Here is a 21,936-nt window from a genome sequence, read left to right as displayed (position 1 = left end):
TTCAACAGAATTTAGTTCTACTTGTATAGCAAGGCAGTGAAGGAGGTTACAATCCCAAACCAGGCACACTGATTCATGAAAGAAATAGTAAGTCGTATTGAGCCAGGTTAACACAATTTGTGTTGTGCCCTCACTATAAATATCTATTGGATTACCTGAATCTACCATGTCAGTCAGATGAGGATGTGGAATTGTTGTGCGGGTTGAAATGCACTAACGGAATGAGCTGCTATCACTGCGGTTTCTTCATATCAGGAAACGGCACATCCCAGTCCGCAGATCTCCGGATTCGCCGGCAGCATTCCTCAGACAGCGTGTCCAGCATTAACAGCGCCACCAGCCATTCTAGCGTGGGCAGCAGTGCCGAGGTCGATTCCAAGAAGAAGAAGAAGAAGAACTGGGTAAGTCTATGGCTTTGAACTTCTGAATGTGTTTTTGAGTCAAGATTCAGTCCGCAGTGCCCTTCGTAAATTCACATATCGTCCAAGGTCAGGTTTGTAATTCGGGGGAATTCTGTTTTACCGTGTATGGTTCAAGGCCCAAACACAGCTCATAATAAGGAGAATGTTATATTTGATAAACGTTGTGATGTCCAGCTAAAAGTTCAGATTCCATTGGTTTCTGACACAATGGTGCGTGTATATTTCATCCAGATGTTTTTGCAAGAGGGTTTGACTCAATATTGCAATCTCACTCCTTTGGTGAAAAAGGTTAGTGCTCAGAAGGTTTCCTGATGGCCTGTTTTTCCAGTTTAGGAGAGATAAATGAGGGCAAACTGGGATGCTTACTGAGAAAAGGCAAAATGGAAGAGGGCAAACTAATTTAATACTAATTATATGTGTGTGGTATTGCCATAATTGGGTTTCATGATTTATTGATGATGATTTCAGATAACCTGCAGTGAGTACAAAATGTCAAACTAAAATCTGGTGAAAACCAGGCACCACAAAGTAATTCAATGAATCCTGGATGCCTGGTTGGCTCGGAGGTTTGCTAGTATTACTATAAGACTAAGTGAATGAAGTTGCAGTATCTCAGCAGCATGCGTTATTCCATTATTGTAACAATTACCTTCGGAGCATGTCTGTTTTCTAAAAAATTTAGAGTACCCAAACATTTTGTTTTCCCCAATTAAGGGGCAATTTAGCGTGGCCAATCCACCTAGCCTGCACATCTTTGGGTTGTGGGTTGAGACCCATGCAGACACTGGGGAGAATGTGCAAACTCCACACAGACAGTGGCCCATGGCCGGGATCGAACCTGGGTCCTGGTGCTAACCACTGCGCCACCGTGCCTCCCTAAATAATTCAATATCAACCTGCATGCAGATGTCTGATAAATTACCTCCGTAGTTGTACAACACTTTTGGCACTTTTCTCCTATTGAGGGTCTCACGCTCCTGCCCACTTGACAGGCCACATTGTTTCAGCATGATACGGTGCTGCTCTAATTTTGCAGTTATGGGACTGTGCCACTTCTTGCCCCGTGGTCACAGATCATTCACTCCAACTATCTAAATGATACTATCCCCATGATTTGAGGGTCGGTGGCTTGAGAAAGCTGTGGGCACATGTCCCACCCTTCTGGCCTCTAGGCAGATCTGTGATATTTCAGGTCCAACGTATTCTTGAAGCATGAAACCGTCAGTCACGGAATTTATGTTAATTGGCCACTTTGAAACATTGAGCTTGAGTTGTCCATTTATAAAATCATCCAGCAAGATAACAAATAAAGTGTTTCACCTACCCAACAAGGAGCTGCCAGATGGAGTGCTCAGCCATAGTTACTAACAGGCAAGTTGTTCACATGTTTGCTGAGACTTTGTGCTAAGAATTGAGAACTAACTATGTTGGTTGTTTAACTTGTATCCAAACCCTCAAATGGCTGATGTAAAACTGTGGTCATTGACATTTCTTGAATATTAGCATTTCGGATCATTAATAGTTCAGAAGAAGTTTGGCAACAAATAATAATCAAATGTTTCAATGCTTGTTTTATAATTTTTTTCTGTCTAATACTAAACATCATCTTGTTGCATGTTGTCCAGTTTAGACCCATTTTGTTTGTTGAACGATCGTTAATGCTTTCCTTAATAGCTAGAATAAATGGCGCTGAGATTTTAGTTGGAGATAATGTTATTTGATGTATGTATTTTAAGAAATATTCTAATCTTTGCCTCGAAGTGTAGTTCTGACCAATTGAAGTTACGCACACAGTTCGTGATTCCTGTATCCGTTTTGTGTCTCGGAAAATTGAATTAGAACTTAACGCTGTCGTTTCCACTTTGCTGCTAAGAAACTCCGAAAAAGGTCACGGATATTCTCAACTCTGTGGAAATCAGGTTTTCATTTGCCCAAATGCAGAATACGGCAGGTGCTGGAAATCTGAAATAGATCAGAAAACGCTGGAAATACTCAGCAGATCGGGGAGCATCTGTCGGGGTCCGGGGGAGAACCAGGTTAACCTTTTGGTGACCCTTATGTTCTCTCCATAGATGCTGCCCGACCTTCTGAGCATTTTGAGCACTTTCTGTTGTTATTTCATCATCTCGACCACCCTCACCGTCGGCATTTTGTAGAATTTATTTATCAAGTACATTTTCGCTTTGTTCAAAATTAAAATTAGTTTGTTGTCTTCTCTTCTCTTTCCCTGTGCTTGCACACTTCTTGGCAGGTTTATGAGGTAAGTATAACCTTATACTTGCCGATCACCTTGAATCTAGCATGACATAATATACCCTTGGTACAGCACACAAATCAGGGACACAGTTAATCAGCGAGGGTCCTATCAACTTCCCTCTGCATTTACCTGATGTTGTGTTCCATTCTGAACTGCTGTGGGAATAATACTTACTTCAGCATGTCTTAATTATCACATGATAATTTCAGATGAGTATTTCACACTTGGTACCACACAGATGTTAAGTCATTCCTCAAGGGTGCCACAGTGTAGTAGACCCTTGTATTGCATGTGTTTTTTTAAAAATCTGAGCTGTAGCACAGTGTTATGGTGACAAATGGATGCTATCTTCAATTATGGGGGTGAGAGTATGTCAGGCTGCCCTTCCTTGGAGGCTGATGATGGAGAAGAATTGGCAGAATAGGTCTCCTTGGTGGAAAAGCACGATCGGGTTAATGAGAGGCAATAAATCTCTGCCTTGGAGCATTGTACATCTGACAGACGTTTTGCAGGCCCTCCTGTTCTGAGTGGTTTGACAAGAGAAGGTCAAAGTACCATCAAATGAAGGACAGGAAGAGAAAGAAGCTTCAGCTTATTAGTTCATAGAAATAATTCAGAGCAGTTTGATCACTTAATACATTACTAGAAATGATAGTTTTGGACATAATTTGTCAAATAATTTTTGTACTATTGAAATGAAAATGAAAATCACTTATTGTCACAAGTAGGCTTCAAATGAAGTTACTGTGAAAAGCCCCTTGTCACCACATTCCGGCGCCTGTTCGGGGAGGCTGTTACGGGAATTAAACCGTGCTGCTGGCCTGCCTTGGTCTGCTTTAAAAGCCAGCCCTTGTTACGATCCCAGTCGATAAAACTGGATAAAAGAATGGAACCCTGACTCAAAAGACTTTTACTTTTTTCTCATGAGACATGAAGGAACAGAGACACAGGACAGCAAATCTGTTTAACAACAAGAAGACAATGCATTTAACATGAGAAAATTGGATTATAATACAATCCTCCTTTACTCGCCCCTTAGCTTAACAATTACACACAAATTTTAGAGTTAACACTGATTGTATCTTTTTTTAAAGAAGTATTTTTATTGAAGGGTTCCACTACTAACAAATAAAAAAATAAAATATGATAAAAATGCACAACAGTAACATGATAAAAACTGGATATTTACAAAGTACTGTATTAGAGATATAAAAAGGAACAAAATTCATCAGTTCGCTGGCAATGTTTCCATAATACTACTTTGTCACGGGTGTAGCGCAAACACTTTTTTTCTTTACAGTGGTGTGAATGGATGTAACCCCCCCCCCCCTCTCCAGCTACTGGTCACAAACAGCGGCGAGGATCTGGGTTCGATCCTGGCCCTGGGTCACTGTCCGTGCGGAGCTTGCGCATTCTCCCCGTGTATGCGTGGGTTTCGCCCCCACAACCCAAAGATGTGCAGGGTAGGCGGATTGGCCATGCTAAATTGCCCCTTAATTGGGAAAAAAAAAGGATAGGGTGCTCTAAATTTATAAAAAGAAAGAAGATGGTGGAGAAATGCTTCCACCTGAGGCGGAATCCTTCACCCGATGGCAAATTTTATTTTTTCGAACCTCAGGAATTCCTCCGGGTCGGCAAGCCAGTCCGGGTTTTGAGTGGTGCAACCGACTTCCATCCAAGCAGGAGTCATCAGGCTATTAGGGAGGTGAAGGCCAGGGCGTTGGCCCTGCTCCCTTTGTAGAGTTCTGGCTGCTCTGATACCCCAAATGGGCTTGGCTCCTCCCTAACCCCCCACACCCTCCAACGTGGCCTTGAAGAAAGTGGTCCAGAATCTGGTCAGCCCGGGGCTAGACCAGAACATGTGGGAGTGGCTGGGCCAGACCCCCCTGACATCACTCGCATCTGTCTTCCATCTTTGGAAAGAACCCGCTCATGTGTGTCCTGGTCAGGTGTGTCCTGTGTACCATCTTCAACTGCGCCAAGCTTAGCTTTGCGCACAAGGAGGTGGATCAGCCGCTGCATGGCCGCCATTTCCTCTCTGTCTCTATGGGCTGTAAACGCTATTATTTCTCCTCTGATCACTGCCTTCAATGCCTCCCAGAATGTGAAGGGTGTGACCTCCCCATTCTGGTTGTAGCTTACGTAGCTGTCGATGGCTAGTGTCATCCTTTCGCAAAAAGCCTTATCGGCGAGGAGGGCTCTGTCCAGCCTCCATGGGGCACATTGGGCCCGGCCTGTCTCCAACCTCACATCCACGTTGTGTGCTGCATGGTCCGAGATTACTCTTGCAGAGTATTTCCCCCCTACTACGCCTGGAAGCACTGACTTTCCTACCACAAGGAAGTCCATCTGCGAGTAGGAATTATGGACATGGGAGAAGAAGGAGAACCCTTTCTCCATGGGTCTGGTACATGGTTAAAATCTCCCCATGATCAACTTGTGGGAGTTAAAGTCAGGAATTTATGCCATGGTCTTTTTGACAAACTTGGAGTCGTCCCAGTTTGGGATGTATACATTTACTGATACCACCTTCTAGGATCCCACTAACCATTACGTACCACCCCTCTGGGTGTGTCACCATATAGGCTGCTGTGAAGGCTACCCTTTTATTGAACAGTATTGCTGCCCCCTCGCCCTATTACCCTCATTTGGCCCTTCGCTTTAAGGTGCGTCTCCTGGAGAAATATGGAACATAGAACATTACAGCGCAGTACAGGCCCTTCGGCCCTCGATGTTGCGCCGACCTGTGTAACCACTCTAAAGCCCATCTACACTATTCCCTTATCATCCATATGTTTAGCCAATGACCATTTAAATGCCCTTGACGTCGACACTCATGCTTTTTAGATAGGTGAAGACTCTGGATCTTGTGACTGGCCTGGTGAGACACCTCGCGTTCTAGGTGGCTATCCTGACAGTGGGTTTCTGTTCCCCAACTTCCAATTGGATCAGCCATGTTTGTCTCGTGGACATGCCTGGCTTCGCCCTTGTTCCAGAGCCATCCAAGATGGCCGGTACCACCATTCTCCCTTCCCCCATCGCCATGTACGACCTGTGTGACCAGCATTCGATGCTTCCAAGCCCATCCCCCTTGTGTTACCTCAACCCCTCTGTTCGTGCGATCTCCCATTTCCTCCTTTGCCCCCACCCCACTTGCTGACCTATCCCTCGGGAGATCTGTTGCCCCCCTCCTCATTTTAGTTCCGTCACCAGCTTATTGCTTGTGTGGTGATCCCTCCCTGGAATCAGAGCCCTATGGCCCCAACCTGTCTGCACCCACCCTCCCTTCGCCCCGCTCAACCCTAACCTTTTGCCCTTCCCATTTAGCATCACCCGGCCTGGGGCTAGCGGATGGGGCAACCCTGATGCCCATTGGGGAGCGCCAGTGCCCTCGTTGGCCTGACCCTGCTGCGTGCAGGGCCCATCGCATGGCACTGCTTGGTGTGTCCTTCCCATTTACACGACCGCGTGTTCCTCGCCCAGTAGGACCCGCTCCTTATCCTGGTACCTGTGCAGTTTTGCAATGATTGTCCGAGTTGGTTCCCCCAATTTTGGTTTTTGGCGGTGCGACCTTGGTTCCGGTCTACATCTGGGGGTTTGGTGAAGCCCTCCTCCACGACCAGTTTTCCGAGCATCTTCAAAATGAACTCCATTGGGCCCCTACCTTCAACACCGTCTGGTAGTCCAAAGATCCGGAGATTTTGATGTCTGGACCTAGTCTCTTGGTCGTCCACCTTTCCATTCAGCATTTTGTGGGTTGCGACGACCTCATTATCTTGGCCTCAAGCGAGGCGATCCGCTCATCCTGCTCGGTGGCTGCTTTCTCCAAGTACGGGGCCTCCAATTATCGCTCCACCCTATCCATCGTTTCTCTTGTGGGGGCCAGCATGGCCTCATTGCTAACCTCATCACCGACATGAGGTCCGCCTTTACCATCTCGCTATACTTTTGGAGGTGATTTGATATGAACTCCATCACCTTCTCCGTCGATGACCAGTTTGGTGTTGGCGACTCTGATGCGTCCGCCATGTTTATGTTCGCCTCACCAAGCGGGTCCCACATGTCCGAGGTTGGCTTTTTCTTTCTTTGCTCTTACTCGTCTTGCGGATTGCCTGATGCTTTGCCAGCATCCCAAATCTGATGGATTATTGATTGGGGGAGGGGTTGGTCTGGGTTTTTGCTAGTTTGGTGCCCATTCCTTGGCGAGAGCCATCTTCTGTGCGACCGTTCAGCTTATGGCTGCCCCCGGACGTTACAAATTACATCTTACTCAACAAATGCCTCATTAACCAAAGTCATTTTTAAGCACACAAAATGACTGTGGGCAAAGATACTCTTTTCCCTCAACCCCAAGTGAATGTTTATGGATGTATCCACAGAATCCCACCCCCTCCGCCTCAGATATTGTCACACGAGAGTTTCCAAACTCCACTCCCAAAAACACGTTAAAATCTTCTCTCACAATTATGCTTTCCCTTAGCAGTGTGCATTCTCAAATTCAGCCCAGGGGCTGGATTCTCCGTTTTTGGGACTATGTCCCCATGCCGTCGTAAAAACTGGCTTTTCTTGCCGAAAAAACTGGCGTGAAAAGGTCATGCCATAGCCATGCAGGGGGCTAGCAGGGACCCAGCAGGGACCCGTCGGGAAGGTCACAGCTTTAGCCCCCGGGCCCCCGCACCTCCGGGTCAGAGGCCACGCATGCGCATGGTGGCGGCCTCCAGCGGCCACGCCGTGCTCCATGCTGGACTCAGACCACGGAGCTGGAGCTCCCAAACAGTGCCCCCTACTGGCCGCGGGCCCAATCCGAACCGCCCACCCAAAAATAGCCCGGTCCGGTATGAGGCCCCCCCGTCCTCCGATTAGCCCGCCCCCGACCTTGGCAGCCCCGGACTGAACCCGTGGCCGCCACGCGAGTATCCCAAATGGCAGGACCACATTAGATCCACGCCATCGGGATTTCGGCCAGTTGGGGGCGGGCCGCCGGCAATGACCGCAGGTAAGGAATATGCGGCGGGGCAAGCAAACATCATTGTCCAGCATGAATCTAACTGTAGGTTTTACCCTTCCAGGCACGGAAACGTTTGGTTAAATCCAATTAAAGCTATACGTTATTTCTAATGTTCACAAATACAGATATAAATCCCTTAAAACTACCTTTAATTTCCTATTACCATTACTTTGCACACTTAATAGATTTAATTCACAATTTTTTGTCAAAACATTTGTTCCTCCAATAAAGATAACAAATTCAGTGAAGTGCTTATTTATTTGGGGGGAGGCACGCGGTCAACTTTATCCCTAGGTACTTGGTTGACAATGAAGACTGAATGGAGGGATAGGGTAGACAGATAGGGTGGCTGTTTCTTGTGAGGCCAGGAAGAACATACTTGGTAGCATGTGGGAATAAGGTTCCTGCATGTGGAGGCCCCAGGAACGTGGCAGTAAGCAGAGGCCCCGATATTCAGATCGCGACTGCCGAGTAATCATCCCGAGGACCGGCCAAAATGGAAAACGTATTTTCTGGAAGATTAATGTTGCTAATGGATGGATTGCTGCAGCTGTTGGATGCACGTCACTCTTTGTAGACGCATCAGTAGCTAAACACAGAACAAAGTCAGTGTTCTTTTTCATTGAAGTCACCTGTGTTTGGGTGAGGGTGACATAATTTGCTGAACCCTGAACTGCATGAACTCCCGTCTCGACTGAACACTCATACTTGAGCTTTCCCTAAGTAGATGTTTATGAGTCTGTGGGAAGAAAAATAAACCTGATGTGTGAAGAATCCATTTCTACCTTGCAAAATGCGCCTTATCGCTGCCTGGTGGGGAACAACACCACTCTTGATGCATCCTTCAATATTCTAATTAATGGTCTTAAATTTAATTCTTACTTTTAAGGACAAATCTTTGAATTGTCCACAGAGGCAGACATTGTTATTGTTGTGATTCATTCAAATGTTCTTATCCTTTTCAATTATTCTTGTTTTTTGGATTTGTGTCGTGTTGTGCTTCTCATGATGATGTTTTTTTATGGTTGCCTGTCAGATATTCTAATCCAGCGGGAGCTTTAGGAGGATATTTGTTCAACTTTGCAAAAATGTAGGAATGCGCTTTGCCCATGTTTACATCAGGTTGATCAGAAAGACAGTAATGTCAGTGAAAAATATTTCTAAAGGAGACTACAATGTTGCAATGTGGTCTACTTTACTAATGCAACTGCCGATTGTGGCCAATGTGATATTCAAAGGTAATTTTTATATCTCCTAGGTTGCAGATGAACAAGTAAATTCCTAAAGGAAAATCCTCATTTGTAACATTCTGATTTAAAACGTTTCTGTTTTAAGTAATATTCAACATGCGGTTAGACTAAAGGCATCATCACTTTTTTTCTGTCACGTGCTGAATCTGCTTTTAATGTGCTGTTGAATCTCCTCATGGCTTGTGGCTGCTCAGTGGGAATTGCTAGCTACAGTTTCCACAGGATGTTACCCACCTCCTGCCATAACATCAGCGGGGGATTAGTGGTAACCCAGCCTTTGACATAGTTTATCCAGGATTTCGCTGAATTTAAAGCAGGGGATTGGCATCAAATCTACCTTTCCCTGTCCTTCTTGTAACAGGCTGACAGAGGCTTCAGTGCCACCTCAGGTGAAGGAAGAGAAGTGTTATCATTATTATTTCCCAGTTGTTTCAATTAACTATCGGTAACCGCATTACAGTGTGACTTGCTCACAAGTGTTAGTACATTATTGGGAGTGTGGGAAATCAATTTAAAGGTATACACAAATGCTTATTTACCTCTGAATACTCATTTTACATCTTGTGTGAATATTTGTGTTGTTTAGTTAAGAAGTTCCTTCAAGCAAGCATTTGGCAAAAAGAAGTCTCCTAAATCTGCCTCATCTCATTCGGATATTGAAGAAATGAATACCCCGGATTCTTCCTTACCTTCTTCCCCCAAGTTTACTCACAATGGATCTACTCCCTCAACCCCAATGATGAGAACATCTCACTCCAACTCGCTGTACGTAGACCTTTATTTATTACCGAAAGCCAAAAACCGATGTTTGCTTTTCATTGGTCAGTTCTGTTTATTCCTGGGCAGAATGTGGCCATGTTTAATGGTCATGTGTGTAACTGGCCCCTAGTGTATCAGCTATATTGCTAACCCATAAGATGGAGACCAGTCAAGCAACAAGCTAACATGGGTGTGCGGCGATGGTGGCACAGTGGTAATGTAACGGGATTAGTAATCCTGAGGCCCAGGCTAAACCTTTGGAGACACGGGTTCAAACCCTGCTCCGGTAGCTGGTGGAATTTAAGTTCAATTATTAAATCTGGAATTGAAAGCTCGTCTCAGTAATAGTGACCATGAAACTATCATTGATAGAAAATTTACTAATGTCTGAGAGGAAATCTGCCATCCTTACCTGATCTGGCCGACACGTGACTCCAAATCTAAACCAATGTGGTTGACTCTTAACATCACTCTTCAATTCCCCAGCAAGCCATTCTGTTCAAGGGCAATTAGCGGTGGACGACAAATGCTTAGCATTGCTCCACCATGTTGGACACCACTTTGAAGAACCATTGGTTGAGGGTAGAAAGGGCACAGGATGTAATTTGGGTCGGGGACTTCAATGTCCATCACCAAGACTGGCCCGGTAGCACCACTACTGACCAAGTATTGAAGGACGAATTTGCCAAACTGGGCATATGGTAGGTGGTGACAGAAGGTTCAACAGGAGGGGGGAATCTACATGGCTTCATCCCCACTGCTCCAGCTGCTGCAGGTGCACCCGTCCATGATAATATAGATAGGAGTAGCCACTGCAATACAGCAGACACAGTGTGCTGGAGATAGAATTAAGTGTTCCCACAACTAGCGGGTCAAATAACGACTCTACAGTCCTGCCACAATCTGCCATGAATGGTGATGGACCATGTTACAACTAACAGGAGGAGGAGACTCCACAAATATGCCAATCCTCAATAATGGGGGTTTGCAGCACCTCAGTGTAAAAGACAAGGCGGAAGGATTTGCAACCATCTTCAAGCAGAAGTACTGTGTGGGTGATTCACCTCGGTCTCTTTGAAATGAAAAAATGAAATGAAAATCGCTTATTGCCACAAGTAGGCTTCAAATGAAGTTACTGTGAAAAGCTCCTAGTCGCCACATTCCGGCACCTGTTCGGGGAGGCTGGTATGGGAATTGAACCGTGCTGCTGGCCTGCCTTGATCTGCTTTAAAAGCCAGCGATTTACCCCTGTGCTAAATCAGCCCCTGTGAGTTTTAGCCTCATAGATGTCAGTCTTCAGCCAATTTGATTCACTCCATTTGGTCAATAAATGACTGAAAGCATTGAAGACTGCTGGACCCTGACAACATCCCGACTGTACTGCTGAAGACCTCTGCGCCAAAACTAGCCGTGCCACAGCTAAGCTACTCCAGTGAAGCTGCAACACAGCTAACAATGTGGAAAATTGTCCAGATATACCCTGTCCACAAAAAGCAGGACAAATCCAAACTGGCCTATTACTGCCCCAACAGTCTACATTAATCATCAGCAAAGTGATGCATCAATGGGAAAGGTTTAGAGGGATATGGGCAAAATGCAGGCAAATGGGGTTAGCATAACTGGGCTTTTTGATTGGCATGGACCAGTTTGGGGCCGAAGGGCCTGTCTCCATGCCATAGATTCTATGATTAGCAACTTTTCAGATACTGAAGCAGCTCGTGCCTGAATACAACGAGAAATGGACAACATTCAAGCTTGGGCTGATAAGTAATATTGATGTCAACAGGTGCTAGGCAATGACCTCCAACAAGTGAATCTAATTATCTCTCAGTGACGTTCCACAGCATTACCATTGCCAAACCATTAACTCTTTGGAAGCTACCATTGACTAGAAACCTAACTGCACCAGGCATATAAATATGGTGGCAACAAGAACAAGTCAGAGCCTGCGCATTGTGAGTGACTGACCTCCTGACCCCCTGAAGCAAACAACACATTGATGACCATCTTAATCTCTTAAACATTTGCTTGTTTAATGTAAAAGCAAATTACTCTCCGAGAATTTAGGGTACTGTTTGAATGGCTGCCAGAGATTCAACATTGTTAACTCATTTTCTGTGGTCTATTCATCTGCAATGCTCTGTGCTATTCTCTGGCCTGGTACATGGGAATATTGTGGGGTAGGTTCCACTTCCTAAAACACTGATCATACAATGGCATCAGAGCGATGCTGACAGAAAGCTTGGCCTTTCTGTAGTCACAGAGAGGGTAGAGGGAATTCTCTTTTGCTCCACATTTCTTTTTTTAAATAAATTTAGAGTACCCAATTAATTTTTTCCAATTAAGGGGCAATTTAGCGTGGCCAATCCACCTACCCTGCACATCTTTGGGTTGTGGGGGCGAAACCCACGCAAACACAGGGAGAATGTGCAAACTCCACACGGACAGTGACCCAGAGCTGGGATTGAACCTGGGACCTCAGCGCCGTGAGGCAGCAGTGCTAACCCACTGCGCCACCGTGCTGCCCTTGCTCCACATTTCTAATGGTGACATTACACTTACCCTCTAAATGTCCATTTATGGAGCATTTGTTTTTCTTACACCATGTGTATGAAGGAAAGGAAAGTGGTTTCCTTCTGGGAATTTGGAAGGTGTGAGAGTGCCCAGATATCTCGCACTGCTGGTTGTCAGGGTAATACGTGTCATGTCACTGTATTGTTTGATATGTTCGAACTGCATAATGGCGTAAATTCTCTGATTAAGGAATGATGGTTCATCAGCTCATACTGATTTCATGATGAAATGCTACATGGGACACAAATCATGGGGCTGGCGTGTGCGATCCTCCTGTGGGCAGGAACATTGGCAGGTGGACCAGTAAAATAGGGCTCGTGCCCTATTTTTATTGCTCCATGTCTGAAAGCAATCAATGGGTTCATTGCTTCTGATGATCAATTTTGAGTAAGAAGCTCATTGTCATTTTATAAGTCGGTAAACATTGAGTGTAAACGATTTAACAAAGCATCTAATTGTGGTTTCCTAGAGTGGGTCACTGTTTTCAATTCTTCTTGATTGAAAGGATGAATATACACTCAGGACTTTTGCCCCCTTTCTTTTCTCAGTATCTCTGATTGCATCGATGGTGAAGCTGAGACTATTATACAGCTCCGGGGCGAGCTAAGAGAGAAAGAGATGAAGTTGACAGATATTCGGCTTGAGGCACTGAGCTCTGCTCACCAACTAGACCAGCTGCGTGAAGCCATGAACAGAATGCAGGTGAGCTGGCTTGCCTTACACTGACAAATGTGATGAGGTAGACAGATCAGGTGCTTTTCATGCATCGGTGCAGACTTGATGGGCCAAAGGGCCTCCTCTGCTGTACTATTCTGTGAATTGATTTGTTTCTAAAATGTGGTTTAATTTATCGTAACTCGGCCCCGGGTGTACGTTTTCCAAAGCCACTGCTCTCTTATCTCTTACTGAGTGCCTTTAATACTGGGAATCAATCTAGTTGGGTCTCCTATAACTTCATCCAGGGCCTCTAGATCAAAACATCCTTCAACAAAATATTAACATTGGTGTAATAGTGCAGGCAGTTGAGGATGTGGGTTTTTGTCTGCGACGCTGTCTGTTTATCTCAATGCTCTCTGAGTGACTCAATGCCAAGGATTGCACAGGGTAAATAGGAAAATTTGGAAAGCAAGATCTCAGAGGCCCCCATTTCATATTGGTAAAAGCTTGGATTCAGCTAAGAGCTGAGAAGATTACAGTGGGGCCCAGTAAAAGATGGGTGTTTTAATGGTGACCTATTCTTCCGCAATTATTTATTGGATACTTTTTGGATACATTGCCCAATTCATCCGATCACGTTCGAAGTTGGACCAGTCGAGATCGGATCCCATCCAAAGGATAGAGATAGAGAAATACAGCACAGAACAGGCCCTTCGGCCCACGATGTTGCGCCGAACTTTTGTCCTAGGTTAATCATAGAATTTTGGACAATTTTTCATGGCCAATCCACCCAACCTGCACATCTTTGGACTGTGGGAGGAAACCGGAGTACCCGGAGGAAACCCACGCAGTCACGGGGAGGATGTGCAGACTCCACACAGACAGTGACCCAAGTCGAAATCGAACTTGGGACCCTGGAGCTGTGAAGCAATTGTGCTATCCACAATGCTACCGTGCTGCCCTTAAAAATTTCAGTCTGGTTGGTATCACGACAAAGCTGGGAACATGAGGCCCTATTTTACACGCCGTGATGTACTCACTTGTGAAGACGTGATGATTTTGGGGGAATCACATGTGGTCGTTCCACCCCCGGCAGGGGAACACCACCTTCAGGAGTGCGCCAACCCGGGGAAAACTTAAGGTGAAGGTGCTGGGCCGCAGCTGTATTTGGTGGCCTGGTATCAATAAGTCAATCAAGGACTTGGTGCCCCCATGTCAGACCCAGCAGTCATCACTCCTGTCAACCAGCATCCAACCACCCCTGAGAATGGCCAGGCCGTCCTTGGACCAGGGTCCTTGTAGACTATGGAGAACCTTTTCTGGGCCGAATGTTTTAAATCCTGGTTGATGCCCACTCGGGTGAGGAGATGGGCTGTTTCGTATGTTGTTAAGGTAGTTGGCAAGACACTTAAAGAGCATGTGGACCACTTAAGGAGCTGGCGGTTGGTGGCCCCTGGTCCAGTGAGGGTGGATCCTAATGTTGTCGGCAGGGTGCCTGCGGCTGTCCCTGTACAAGAGCAGTCAGGGGTTCAGGAGACGGCCTTACCTGTGGTACATGTGGTGAACCTGCTGATCCAGTAGCCGGTGCTGAGACTGGGACACTGCTACCTGATTGTTCCGATTGTTCCAGGGGCTGAAACACTGGCTGTGGTGTTGAGGAGATCGGTTGGGATTAGGAGGTCCTGGACCGATTGACTCTTTAATGGACTGACCCTCCTATTGTTATCCCTCGTGTACTGTATTGTAAATAGTTATCGTGTTGTTAAGTCAGGAACTTAAAGAACATAGAACATAGAACAGTACAGCACAGAACAGGCCCTTCGGCCCTCAATGTTGTGCCGAGCCATGATCACCCTACTCAAACCCACGTATCCACCCTATACCCGTAACCCAACAACCCCCTCTTAACCTTACTTTAATTAGGACACTAGGGGCAATTTAGTATGGCCAATCCACCTAACCCGCACATCTTTGGACTGTGGGAGGAAACCGGAGCACCCGGAGGAAACCCACGCACACAGGGGGAGGACGTGCAGACTCCACACAGACAGTGACCCAGCCGGGAATCGAACCTGGGACCCTGGAGCTGTGAAGCATTTATGCTAACCACCATGCTACCCTGCTGCCCCAAGGGATGGGATGTGGTAGTGTGGCCCCTTTAAGGGAGTGGGCCCCCGGGTCCATGTGATGGGTGTCTGAGCCAATCTTGCTGGAGCACGTGGGCCCCGCCAATAGCGCACCAGTGTGGGGTCAGGAAGCAGAGGGGCTGGGCAGAGTGACCCCTGGAACTGGGGAGTACATAGATACATAGAAGATAGGAGCAGGAGGAGGCCTTTTGTCCCTTCGAGCCTGCTCCGCCATTCACCATGATCATGGCTGATCATCCAACTCAATAGCCTAATCCTGCTTTCTCCCCATAGCCTTTGATCCCATTCGTCCCAAGTGCTACATCTAGTCGCCTCTTGAATATATTCAATGTTTTAGCATCAACTACTTCCTGTGGTAATGAATTCCACAGGCTCGCCACTCTTTGGGTGAAGAAATGTCTCCTCATCTCTGTCTGAAATGGTTTACCCTGAATCCTCAGACTGTGACCCCTGGTTCTGGACACATCCACCATTGGGAACATCTTCCCTGCATCTACCCTGTCTAGTCCTGTTAGAATTTTATAAGTCTCTATGAGATCTCCCCCTCATTCTTCTGAACTCCAGCGAGAACAATCCTAAACTAGTCAATCTCTCCTCATATGACAGTCCCACAATCCCTGGAATCACGTCTGGTGAACACCTGTACAGAGTTATCCCGTGACAATATTGTACTTGCCTTTTATCTTCCTTAATAAGCCCCTTTTGGTTTACACCGTACGCTTCCAGCATGTTTGTCTCGAGCCACTGGAGCAGCATTCAGGATTACTCTGGAGACCAAGCTAGAATGTTTCTCTTGTGCCTTAGTGCCTGGAACTAAACAAAGTGCTTCATGAAACTCCACATTTTCAACCATAAAGCCCTTACTCAGAGCCAATTCAACAGGAAAACGGCCTGTAAATTGTAGCTCAGAGGTGACCATTCGGCCCAACTCGTTTTGCTTCAAGCTGCAATTAATTGCTGATCTTATGATGTTCAGTTTATTCTTTTAGAAAGAAGCTGGAATGTTGCTGAAGAACGAGATTTCCTTACTCTTGATTCTGCCTTGAGCCCCTCAGAGAGACAGTAGCAATGCCTTGGAGACCGGCCAACCTTTCTTGCCTACTGTCCCCAAGTGGAAGGAAGCCTTTATTATCATCAGCAGGTTATCAGAGAGCTGTGTGTGTGAAATAGATTAGCCAGAGGACATTTGGAAAGCCCATTTGGCTGTGTTTGGCCAGATGTGGCTGCAGCTGTTTTTTTGGTGGGCAGAGTGGGGTGGATTTTGTGATTGGTTCCCCAGCCATGAGCCCTCGCCACAGGAAAGCAAAACAACAGGGTTGCTTGTTGTCACAAATATCTGCACCGCTATTGTTTAAATAAGCTAGCAAACAAACAAACAAAGTGATTGTCAGTCAGCTGTACATTTTAAAACAGTACAGCACATATAACAGCTCTTGATTCAGGATTGCTTCCCATCAGTGCTTTGTGCTCATTGAAGGTTAACCTAGAAAAGCATTGTTTTGGCGGCTTGTGTAATTTTAAGTTACTTTTCTCTCAATGGTTTGCTTTCATGGGATCAAGTTGATCAGTTTACCAATCATTGATGAATAACTATCTATTGTTAGCTAATTTGAAACACTATAGCCTACAAGGCTACGCACCATGTGCTGGAAAATGGGATTAGAATAGATAGATGCTTGATGGCTGACAGACACAATGGGCTGTAAAATTCTATGCCACTCAGAAAATTAGTCTGCTAAAAGTTAATCACAGGTGTGAAATACAAAACAAAGTCTAGGGCTAATGTTATTATAACCCATTCAACAGCATTTTCCAAATTAACAGTTTGATTCTTAATAGTATTCACTTGTGTGACCATATCACGGAGAAATGGCATTGCCCAAGAAGGCAGTAGCATTCCTTTATCAATATAAAAATTTATGATGAGATAATTGCTAAGACTGGGATTGAAGGATTCAGAGGTTATGGCGGGGGGCAGCAGAAAAATGGAGTTGGGGCCACAATCCAGTCAGCCACGATCCTAATGAAGGGCAGACGGGCTGAATGGCCTAGCCTCCTATTTCTCACGTTCCTATGGAAAAGGGATGGAAATGAGGGGAGGGTTTCATTCTAGTGTTATCCGTAAATCCATTAGTGCGACCCCCTCATTCGAACAACTTCAGAATCCGACTTTAGGGGTGAGATTCTCCATTCCCCGACGTCAATTTCATAATCGACGATCGGGCGAAGAATCCCTTTTGCTACCAAATCGGGTCAGTGCCTGTTTTCAGAGGCTCCACCCCCTCCACAATGGCATCATCGAGGAGCAAGCCACACGCCGTTGGGACGGCCTCAGGACGTTACCGGAAGGCCCTCCCCCGAAGCTCCGCCCTCGATGGGCCGGGTTCACAACGGCGTGGTTCACTTGTGCCCTCAGTTTTCATGAACCTGTCGGCTGCAGACTGTGTCCAGCGCCGCCTAGTCATTGCCGGGGGGGGGGGGGGGGGGGAATCTGTGCCGCTGTCCGGGGTGGTTTCGGTGAGGGCTGAGGGGACTGGCAGGTCATGTCTGCACGCGGCCACCGCCATGTTGTACGGTGCGGCCGCTGCGCATGCACGGCCACGGACCCAGCCATTCTCTGGCCATTTAGTTTGGGAAGACCTTGTGTTTTATGTGGCACGGCTCTGGCCCCTCACCGGTTGGAGGGTCGGCGCTGGGTCCTCACCGATTTTTTTCATCGTAGAACTAGACACTTCCTCCGGACATAGCCTCAAAACCGGAGAAACCAGCCCCAGGTTTTAATAAAATATTTTCTTTCCTTGACTCCAAGATTTTGCCAATACATACAAACTTCAGCAACTTTGCTGCTCATGTTACTCATTCGTGGTTTCCTATTACCGAAGCCAATTTGATTTCTTTTGAGACGATCATGTGAGAACATAATTCACTTGAGAAATATTCATTGATGCACTGAACCTTTTGTTTTATGGAATCACTCCAGATCTTCCTGTGTAACATTTAGAATTACATGGCTATTCTAACCAAATACTATCTTCCCCCCAAGTACTAATCTCGTGATGAGTTGGGGTGCGTGCTCATCCGTGTTGTTCAGATTCCAGTTTTTCAGAGGAAACCTTTACGTACTCGCACAAGGGAGTAGTAAATAAGCAAGGCAAGATAAAAGTGTTGAATAGTGGCATTGACAGCTGTGGTTCAATGGGTAGAATACTCGCCGCTGAGTTGACAAGAGTCAAGGTTCAAGCCCCAATCAGGAGCTTGAGTGTAAAAATCAAGGCTGCCACTCCAGTGCGGCATTGAGGGGGCCCTGAACTTTCAGAGCTGCTGTCTTTGGATGAGATATTAATCCGAAGCCCCCATCTCCCTTATTGGATGGATGGATGTAAAATATCCCGTGACACTATTTCGAAGAAGAGCAGGGGAATTATGTGAAGTCTCTTGGCTAATATTCATTAATGCTGTTTGTGGGATCTTTCTGTGCACATATTGGCTGCTCTGCTTCCTAAATTACAACAGCGACTACACTTTTTTAAAAACTACATTGGCTGTAAAGTGCTTTGAGACGTCAATTTGAGTGTGAAAAGCGCCATATAAATGCAAGTCTTTTTAATGCTATATAAATGCGTCTTTTAATAATAATCTTTATTAGTGTTACAAGTAGGCTTACATTAACACTCAAATGAAGCTACTGTGAAAATCCCCTAGTCGCCACATTCCGGCACCTGTTCGGGTACACAGAGGGAGAATTCAGAATGTCCAATTCACCTAACAAACACGTCTTTCGGGACTTGTGGGAGGAGACCGGAGCACCCGGCGGAAACCCACGCAGACACAGAGAGAACGTGCAGACTCTGCAGAGACAATGACCCAAGCCAGGAATCGAACCTGGATCCCTGGCACCGTGAAGCAACAGTGCTAACCACTGTGCTACCGTGCTGCCCTTTAATGCTGCAAGTCTTTTTTTTCTTTGTAATCTGTCTTGTAAAATGCTTTGAGTGTGCACCACTGCGATTGTGAAACAAGTGTTTGTTTAACATAAGGGGTGGGATTCTCCCGTACCCGGCCGGGGTGGGGGGGTCGGAGAATCCTGCCCAAGGTCTTTTGCACCATTACACAGTGCTTTAAAAAAAAGCACATGTGGCCTTGCTTTAATATTTAAATCTTTTTTTCTTCTAGACTGAAATTGAAAAGCTAAAGTGTGAGAATGACCGATTAAAATCTGAAACCCAAGGCAACTGCAGTCGGGCCCAGTCCCAGCTTTCCATCTCTTCGTCCCCTCGTCAGTCACTCGGACTTTCCCAGCACAGCCTTAACCTGACCGAGTCCACCAGTCTAGGTATGTGCAACTCTGAAGTCGCCAATTTCTTTTGCCGTATTTGCACCTAAAGTATGGATTACGAGAGTACCCATTGCATATTCAATGATGGACACGTTGTAGGTCTCAGATTGAACATTCTGGCTGACACTATCAATTTTGGTGAATTACTATTTAACTTGGCATCATTTCAAACACATTGCTGTGACACGGTGTTGCCGGAGTGTCATCGTATTGGTCACGGCTCCCCGTTCATCACCTAATTCAGAATTGTTTCGCCCCCTCATGTCTAATTCTGTAAATGCAGTTCAACCTGTATTGAATTGAGATCAGAAATACAGGGGTCATTGACTGAACCAGCAAAATGTTCATCTTCACTTTTGTCTTCCCATGTTTCCATTTCTCATTGATGTTCTTGTTGAGCAGATATGCTACTTGATGACAATGTAGACGGCTCAGCTCGCAAAGAAGGCAGGCACGTAAAGATAGTAGTCCGCTTGCAGGAGGAGATGAGATGGAAGGAGGTAAGTTGAAGGTGGCCAGTTCCATTGCTGAAAATACTCATGACAATATGCAGCTGCAAGGTGACACGGTTAGTCAGCAGTGACCAACATTACCTGGGAGAATTCAGCTCCCAAAAGGATTAGAAGCCATGACGGAAATATGTATTGTCTCCAGTCATGTTGGGGCTTATTATCATGCTTAATTAAAATTCAGGTAAAGGGTAGAGTTGCTTGCTAGATCACTTCAGAAGGCATTGAAAGACAATTATTCAATGTGTGACTAGAGTCATGTTTTGACCAGACATGATATGGATGGTGACTTCACTTTCCTGGAGAACATGAAATGAAAATGAAATGAAAACCGCTTATGGTCACGAGTAGGCTTCAATGAAGTTACTGTGAAAAGCCCCTAGTCGCCACATTCCGGCGCCTGTCCGGGGAGGCTGATACGGGACATTACTGAACACAGGGAATTTTTACAACAATCTACTCTCAAGGTCATTTATTTTTCTGGTGTCTGCTCACACGTTACCAGATTAATTAAATTCAAACTCGCAAAATGCCAAGGTGGCATTTCAACCCATGACCTTTGGGTTCACCTGTCCAAAACAGTAACCATCACAATGCTATACTCAAGCTCTGAGCACTTTAACGGCACAAAATTCCTTGGAGACCCTCAGTATGTGCCAATTGTTAAGTGTCACTTCAAGCGTGTGCATTTGTCAATTTTGTTTTCCCATTTACATAATATTAATCTCCACTGTCATCGTCCTCGGGGTCACCATTGACCAGAAACTGAACTGAACCAGCCATATAAATAATGTGGCTACAAAGCAAGTCAGAATATTGGGATTGGGATTACAGCATGTTGTTGGTCCGAATGAAGAAAGGTTTACAGTCCATTTGAATGCCTTTCATGCTGTTGCAGAATTCCATGAATTTTCTTTTTCTTTTATTAGCCAGTCTTTTCTGAGCAGAAAAATAAATGACGATGTGAAAACAGGTTTTGCTGATTGTAACGCTGGTTTGGTCCTCTTCTATGAAGCTTTAGTTTCATCGGTTCAATAACCACTACGATTGGATTACATTGTTCAAGGAAATACTGATCTGTTCCTTACTCCACCACAGGAATCTCGAATCCGCCAGTATATAGTCGGCTGCATTGGGGTCAGTGGGAAGACAAAGTGGGATGTCCTGGATGGCGTCGTGCGCCGTCTGTTTAAGGTGAGGAAAGCTCAAGTGATGAAACAAAGATTCGAATGTGTCACCACTGGTTCGGCAGTTTAGGAAGAGGATCTTCAAAGGTTTCTTTTACGTGGACAATGTGCATTAAGCAAAATATGGAACAGCTCTTTCAGGCCAGAAACTACTCCTTTTACAATTGGAGTTACCAGACTGTTATTAGTAACTTTACATGACCACAGTGGTTTGAAATTTACTTTATCATTTCCCCCTATTTTGCTTTTGCCTTAATTTTCACCCTTTTCTCCCCTTGTCTGCTTCGGTTTCACCCCCACAACCCAAAGATATGCGGGGTAGGTGGATTGGCCACGCTAAAATTGCCCCTTAATTGGGAAAGAATAATATTTACGTACTCTCAATTCAAACAAAATTCCATCCTTTCCCTCGACGTGCTGATTCCTCACTCGGCCCTCTAACACCCCTGCAGGGAATGCCTGCAGGCTATTTGACCTTGGGCGGCATCACAGCTGAGTTTGCTCCCGTCCTCATTGGTGTCTCTACATGTGAACTGTTTAGCGGCAGCCTGAGTTATTACCAGCCTAGAAAAGCCTATGAATTAAAATCACATGAGTTCACAGTCATTACTATAGTTACTAATAAGGAAAACCAATGTCCTTATAATGGAAGGAGTGTTGTGCAGGAAATCACATGAGTTTAGATTTCAACTTTTGTGTTGAGACAGAAGTGTGTAGCGCAAGTCCCACAATTTGAAAAGTATGGCAGTGCTTTAAAATGAAGCAATTGGACAATGTTTTTTGTTACATTTATCTGAATAAATAATTTTCCCTGACTTCTCATTGTGCTT

General features: G+C 45.6%; 1 protein-coding gene across 11 annotated transcripts in view; it reads left to right on the top strand.

Annotated features, from left to right (window-relative positions):
* Window positions 1–21,936, top strand: part of nav2a (neuron navigator 2a) — a 1,053,608-nt gene that overhangs the window by 1,010,904 nt on the left and 20,768 nt on the right. For 8 of the 11 annotated variants that reach the window (XM_038808368.1, XM_038808364.1, XM_038808365.1 and 5 more), the window contains 7 exons: window positions 256–401; window positions 2,674–2,682; window positions 9,524–9,702; window positions 12,819–12,972; window positions 19,248–19,407; window positions 19,813–19,910; window positions 21,018–21,113. In XM_038808368.1, the coding sequence (XP_038664296.1) occupies window positions 256–401; window positions 2,674–2,682; window positions 9,524–9,702; window positions 12,819–12,972; window positions 19,248–19,407; window positions 19,813–19,910; window positions 21,018–21,113 (842 nt within the window). The remainder of the gene's footprint in view (window positions 1–255; window positions 402–2,673; window positions 2,683–9,523; window positions 9,703–12,818; window positions 12,973–19,247; window positions 19,408–19,812; window positions 19,911–21,017; window positions 21,114–21,936) is intronic. The other 3 variants (XM_038808371.1, XM_038808367.1, XM_038808362.1) reach the window with 1 other exon arrangement.

This window comes from Scyliorhinus canicula, chromosome 9 (genome assembly GCF_902713615.1).
Source record: "Scyliorhinus canicula chromosome 9, sScyCan1.1, whole genome shotgun sequence".
Lineage (NCBI taxonomy): Eukaryota > Metazoa > Chordata > Chondrichthyes > Carcharhiniformes > Scyliorhinidae > Scyliorhinus > Scyliorhinus canicula.
Note: the sequence above shows the minus strand (reverse complement) of the source record. Positions and strands in the feature narration are given on the sequence as shown.